General features: G+C 41.3%; 1 protein-coding gene across 1 annotated transcript in view; it reads right to left on the reverse strand.

Annotated features, from left to right (window-relative positions):
* Positions 1-4,899, reverse strand: part of LOC119291992 (cycloartenol-C-24-methyltransferase 1) — a 6,899-nt gene extending 2,000 nt beyond the window's left edge. Inside the window, exons 1-11 of the mRNA XM_037570804.1 lie at positions 4,713-4,899; positions 4,490-4,621; positions 3,381-3,447; positions 2,748-2,821; positions 2,518-2,602; positions 2,333-2,388; positions 1,544-1,598; positions 1,172-1,219; positions 709-792; positions 409-609; positions 121-246 (exon numbers count right to left, since the gene is read on the reverse strand). Of these exons, the coding sequence (XP_037426701.1) occupies positions 121-246; positions 409-609; positions 709-792; positions 1,172-1,219; positions 1,544-1,598; positions 2,333-2,388; positions 2,518-2,602; positions 2,748-2,821; positions 3,381-3,447; positions 4,490-4,572 (879 nt within the window). The 5' untranslated portion in view covers positions 4,573-4,621; positions 4,713-4,899. The remainder of the gene's footprint in view (positions 1-120; positions 247-408; positions 610-708; positions 793-1,171; positions 1,220-1,543; positions 1,599-2,332; positions 2,389-2,517; positions 2,603-2,747; positions 2,822-3,380; positions 3,448-4,489; positions 4,622-4,712) is intronic.
* Positions 4,900-6,850: the final 1,951 nt, after the last annotated feature.

The raw sequence follows: 6,850 nt of genomic DNA on the forward strand, positions 1-6,850 counted from the left end.
ATGGGCAACTAGTTGGTAGTTGCACAAAATCTGCTCTCCAGAGAGAGAGAGAGAAATTAACAATTTGACTTGATTGGGCGGAACGAAATGATAGCAAAAATAAAGAATTCATTGCCTCACCATATTGCGAGTAATTATTCGTCCCACGGTAGTCAACCGGAAACTACTCAATGAAAACCGACTTGGGTCCAAGGGCAAGTACCAAGGCAACGGAGAATCTTCAGCAAGATCCTTGTCCCAAATAACCTTCATGAATACAACAACTCATATTCATTATAGATCGGATGAAACACCATGCTATTGAGAAGAAAAGAAATACTTGCAGTATTTCCTGTTGCAGGAGTGGGGATTTCCACCCAGGTAAATCCTAGGAGATTAAAGGAAAAGAGAGAGAGTGCTATGTCTTACCTCAAACCCAGCATCTTTAACAGCTTGAAGACATTGCCGAGTACTTCTGATATCTGGCAGACCATTCCCAAGCTCAATTTCATCCTTAATCCTCTTGTGGGTTGCATTGTTTGGATCATAGTGATCGGTAATGCACCACTCATATACAGCAAAACACTGCCCGGGTTTTAATACACGGTAGATCTCCTTGTAGCAGCCAACCTGTGCAACAAAAAGGTCAATTCACTTTTATAAGAGAAGACATGTTGCCTTAATGGCATAAACAGCATCGAAAGAGTTGTAGAGTGACAGAGGTCATACCGGATCAGGTGCGTGGCATGTTGCCTCGATGGCATAAACAGCATCAAAAGTGTTATCAGAGAATGGCATCTTCATGAAGTCTGCCTGTATTTAAGAACAATATGTGGGAAATATAAGTACTGTTATTTAAAATCTTTTCCATATCCAGGAACTACATACAAGCATCGATCTTATACATTTTTACACAACTAATATGTGTCTTTATCAAATAAAGATTACTTTATTAAGGAGGTTGATCACATGTTTATATGGCAGCACAACTGTTCTAAAAGTCTGACGCCTATCCCACCTAGGGGCTACCAGGTGCCACACCATCACCCGCCTAGCGTTTTTTGTAACTGTGAGCAAAGCAAATACAAAAAAAAAATTGCCTACAAAAAGAGAGTGCGAGGAGCCGAGGACAATAGCAGATAAAAAAAGCTAAACACAAAACAAAGTGATCTAGTGGGTAAGCAAACAATACCTTGACAAAATCACAAGTTGCGCCAAGTCCTACCGACCGATTAAGCGCCTGAAATACAAAGATCATTATTAACAGAAGAGTTATGTGATAAGTACACTTAATGGTGCACATTTAACTGAATTTGTTAATCGTCAACAGCAGAATAAAAGGGCAGCCCCAGTGCATGTAGCTCCCGCTTGCGCAGGGTCTGGGGAAGGGTCCGACCACTTTGAGTCTATTGTACGCAGCCTTTCCCTACATTTCTGTAAGAGGCTGTTTCCAGGACTTGAACCCGTGACCTCATGGTCACAAGGCAGCAGCTTTACCACTGCGCTAAGGCTCCCCTTCTCGTCAACAGCAGAATCAACCAAAAAATAATGAGCATTGAACAACCTTTCCCCTAGTTATCTGGTAGTCGTTGTTGTTCAATCCAGTAACTGAGGTGGAGCTGCAGATAACGGTTGCCTGATCAGTGGCTGCAAGTATAATGTACTAAACTACTGATAATGAAAGATGACAAAGCCAATAGTCCTTTTCTAACTTACAGATGCAGTTATACATCTTCCTTAGGTTACAAACATAAGAGATAATAAGTATTAGTACTACTGGTGAAATGAAAGTAAATATTGATGACTTCCTGGAAAGCGTTAAGTCAAACTTCTCTAACTTTAACTACAGTGTTGATGTATAAATAACTGAGATTGGTGAAATGGAAATAATATCATTAGACTTTTCATCAAAATATTTCATAATTATGCAAGTTTTTTTAAATTACATTTTAATATAAAAACAAAAGTCAAAGTTGCATCCTGGAGACCATTACCATATCTAAAACATCACCGATTTTGGAATGGAGGAAGCAGTTAAATTGTTGAGTGGCTGATTACCGTGATTTAACAACAAATAAATCAAGGCTGATACTAAAAATATTTTTGGTGCTATGTACACGATCATCTCAGTTTTCAACTTCTCCAAAGAAAAAGATCATGATAAATATAATTGAAAGGTAAATAATATCTAGATCTTCTCCCCAAAATCATGCTAGCACAAGTTTACAGTTCTAAGTAATAAAAACATGAATCACTTCAGATGCATTAATCGTGCATACGAGAATGTCTAAACCCGAACAGATCACAATTCACATATATGAACAGAGGTGAAATAGTGAAACAGGAATTAAACCTAAATCTCGCAATTTCTCTTAATGGCCCGCCTATTCCACAGCCGACATCCAAAACCTACAGCAAACAAGTTTAGCAAACATCAGGATATTGTATGTTCCATTATCATGTTATGCTGCAGCAAGAGCAGCTTAAAAAGGGAAAACATTCTGTCATAGGTTATTCTATCTTCATAAGAAAACTGACCTTCATCCCTGGTTTCAACTCAAGCTGTAAAGCCAGAAAGTGCTCGTGCCGTTTGATGCTTTCCCTTAAAGATTCTCCATTCCACCTGAAATGCCAAGAGAGATGGGGAATTACAGTTAGCAATGTTCTACTACATCTTTTCATATAATTTTTTTCTTTAAAAGCGAGATGATATATTTTTCATGAAAAATGAAAGATCAATCATGTATTCTTTGGATAAGAGTCCTCACCTGTGAGCAAAGTGGAAGGACTCACCCCAGCCATACTCATAGAAGCTAGTAGCAAGATCATAGTATTTATTAACCTGGTAAACATCATAGTATTAGGTTGGACACTAACATGGGCCATGGGGTGATGCAGCACAGAAAATAAATGTGAGCATTCTCAATTCATAACATTATTCATTTCATTTACCACAAAAACAAGAAAGTGACTATTCGATAATACTCCCTCCGTCCCAAATTACTTGTCTTAGATTAGATTTGTCTAGATGCGGATGTATCTAACATCAAAAAGGGACTGTAAATGGCAAAAACTAAGAAGGTGCATATGTATTTGTTACTTCAACCATCATCCGAAATTCCTGACTACTTAGAAAGGTTTTGGAGATTCCAAATCAGCTTTGAAAGAACACTGACCCTCTAATGACACTGGATTATCAGAGCTGCAGGCTAACAATTTGATTTATGTATGGTGAAGCTAATTACACTACAACAATCCATTCATGACAAAATGATCATCGCAGGCTAAAATAATAAGTTGAGTAGGGAAGCATGAAATTTACAAAGCCATTCCTCCAAAACAAATATAAAATTAATAAATGTGCTGTTTATCCATGTCCCGTATAAGATAACAATTATTACCATATCGGTGTAGTTGGATTTCCTCGATTCCTCCTTCCCTCCGTAATATCCATGATATTTCTCATACCTTGTGAAAAACAATTGTCCCAAAATTAGGAGTAGGACAAGGAAAAAATAACTCAAGAAGTGAATGAACATAAACAGAACTGTGTAGGGAATAAAGACCCCGGCTAACAAGATTACACTCGGCAGATCCTACAACGCGCGCAGAGGCAAAAACACAGACATTATGATGCCCCTTAAAAGAGTGTGCACATGTGAAAGGATGAGTTTAACATTCAGGCCTTAAAAAGCCATGACATGGTTCAGGCCTTTAAAAAAAAAGACATGGTTCAGGCCTTGAAAGAAACATGGCATGGTTCTTAGGTACAGTGCTACTACTAGGTACAGTTGGATGACTTGTAGTACTGGCACACCGAGGGGGCAGATAGCTACATCTTGAGATGTGCATTTAATCCACCAAAGACTTAAGTGTTGGAATTTAGGCCAGGAATTCCGAGCCCATCAAGAAGCGCGGAAAATTATCATCCAACCCATGTACTAGTATGGGCGCAGATCGCGAAAGGTAGATTAATGAGAGCCGCCCGCCAACTGGAAAAGGACGTGTGATGTGAGGTGAGGGAGAAGAGAAACAGAGCACGGTTTTTCTCAGAGCAGAGCATTGCAGAGCAGCTCCTGGTAATCCTACAATACAAACCAACCAAATTTGGAGCAAAATGTTTGTATTTCATATGATTTGGGGCGCAGAAATGATGGTTTGGAAACTTAAAAACGACAGGGTGAGTGTCACAGCCCAGCAGCACTGAGTGTATTGAGTAAAGGTGTGTAGCAGTTGGATCTGGTGTACTACTAGGAAAGATCTAGTCGGTATTCTGGAGTAGGTGCTAACTGTATCCCCAGTCCCCCCCTTCTCCTGATTGAAACCCAACCGAAATTCCCTCCCCGATCTGGTGACTGGCTCACTGTATCCAAGTCCGTGGCACACAGGGAGTGTCTTGTTTATTTCAAAAAGAGAAAACATCATCGAGCGCCGGGGAATATTAAAAGAAGTTTTGCTGGAATGGATCACGCCAACGGCAAGGGAGGGAGAGAGAGAGAGAGAGACGTACTCATCGACCGCGGATTTGACTTGTTCCTTGTCGATCTTCCCGCCAAGGCCCGACGCGAGATCCAGGGCTCCCGACTTGGACATGGCGGCGGCGGCTGCAGCAGGGAGGGCCGGCCGGGCGGCTGCGCTGGGCCTGCCCGAAACAAAACAAGAAAATTTGCGAGGTTCAGACTCGCTGCTCCGGATCGAAATCGAGCAGGGCGGGATCGAGCGAGGCCGCCGACCTTGGTGGGGAAGAAACGGGTCCGGGGCGGAGATCTCGAAGTGTCGGGAGGAGGAGGACGGAGCTTCGGGCGGTATGGAGGAGCAGGAGGAGGATCTGCCGGAGGCGGACGGACGAGGGAGGGAGGGAGGGAGGGAGTGAGCTAGCGATTTGGCTGGCAGCGGGCGGATTACAAGTAGGCGGCCGCGAGAAACAGGACAAGCAGGGCCAGCTGAGCCACGCCGCGCCTCCATTTGGATTCAGGGCTCTGAATTTGTTTACTCACTGTACTGTGCTCTCTGATGCACATGCGCCAAGGGGTCCGGTCACTTCCTGCAGCATTTTCAAACCAACGGGTCAGATCGATCGGATCGGCCGCATCCCATCGTCCACGTCACAGATCAAGGGCGCTGTAAAAAAATTCATAAAAAATCCATAAAAATGATAGAAACTAGTATAAGTTTTGGATGCGAATGTAGGGCGAACGTTCGCTCCCCATTCCTGCATGACGAAACATACAGTCCCTGGTTTTCGGCGTCTAGAACCAAAAAGCCATGCACGAAAAAACCGAAGACTATCCCAAAGGAAACGTTCGCTCTCCTTAGCCTAAGGGCCTCTTTGATTCGCAGGAGTGCAAAAACACAGGAATAGAAAAAGCGTAGGATTGAAATGACATGCCCATTGGAGTCCTATAGAATTTGAGTTTGTTTGATTGTATCACATAAAAAATAAAGGATTTCTTTCAAGAGGTTGGAGTGGATGCTAGAATTCCTATAAATGTAGTACAAATGAATCCATAGGAAAAAATCCTATGGGATTCAATCCTGCGAATCAAACGATCAACGCAGGAAAATTTCCTAAGGATTCTAATCCTTCAAAAATCCTATGAAAATCCTCTGAATCAAACAGGCCCTAAACTTGGACCCAAAAAACCGAAGGAATATCCCAAAGGAAACCATGATTCGGTTCTAAGCCAAATCCAAAAATCTATAAAATAATTTGTGCTCCCGCCTATTATACATCAAGTGAATGGATCATCGTCAACCCGATCCTCTCCCCGCCACAAGCTGCTACTGCATCCCTCCTCGCCAACGTAAACGACCTCCTCGTTGTCGTTCCATTGCAGGGCCACACAATGCAGCGACCAGAACATGGTGGCCGGTGTTGACGATGCAACGTTGTTTCGCCCTCTATGTTATCCCATCGTAGCGCCATGCATTGGTTGGATTTGGTCGCCGGTGTATCTCTTCTTGTTCATGTCCACCCTGTTTTGTTGAGTGTAACACTCAACAAAGCCTTGCACCATTTGTCAGCGCAACACATGCGACACGTGACACCGACCGTTACCGCTCCATTTCATCCATGCCTCTAATTTGTCGAGTTTCATACCGAGTACTCGAGGAAAAAACCTGATAACACTGACTTTGCCGGGATAGCCTAGTCGCCTTTTGCCGAGTGTCCCAGTGATAAGAACTTGGCAAACAGTTTATCGAGTGTATTTCACCCATAGCCAATGATTTTATCGTACCTGCAGGTTTCACGTACATGGCCTCGATGTCAACGCGTACCTGAGCTCCAACGAGCTCCCAGATGGATCAGATTGCCGGAATCGAGAATGAATTATTTCTTTATTTGGGCCAACTAAGTTGCAACCTTGACCCATGTACTTCATACCTTACTAAGGGAGCTCCCACTCACCCTCCGGCTAAACGAAAAAAACATCCCAGATATTTATGTATTTAAATAAAAATTCAAAATTGTTCACGAATTTAAGAAATTTGGTGATTCAAAAAAATGTTCATGTTTTTAGAAAAAAATGCTAAAGAACTAAAAAAAATCATGAATTAAAAAATGTTCTATATTGAGAAAATGTTTGCCAATTTTGAAAATATTCAAGATTTTATAAAATATTCACAATAATAAAAAAAATGCCCATGAAGTAAAAAAAATTCCGTGAATTTAAAAATTGTTTGTGATTTCCAAAAATTTCATGAAAATCTACAAAAATGTCGCCGATTCAAAATTGTTCGTTAACTAGAGAAATGACCATTAATGTACAAATGTTCATGAAATAAAAATATATTCATGAATTTCAAAAAGATTACATGAATTCATTTTTTTGGAAATATTAGGAAAAGGATTCTAAACTTGAATATATTT

Source organism: Triticum dicoccoides, chromosome 4B, assembly GCF_002162155.2.
Source record: "Triticum dicoccoides isolate Atlit2015 ecotype Zavitan chromosome 4B, WEW_v2.0, whole genome shotgun sequence".
Lineage (NCBI taxonomy): Eukaryota > Viridiplantae > Streptophyta > Magnoliopsida > Poales > Poaceae > Triticum > Triticum dicoccoides.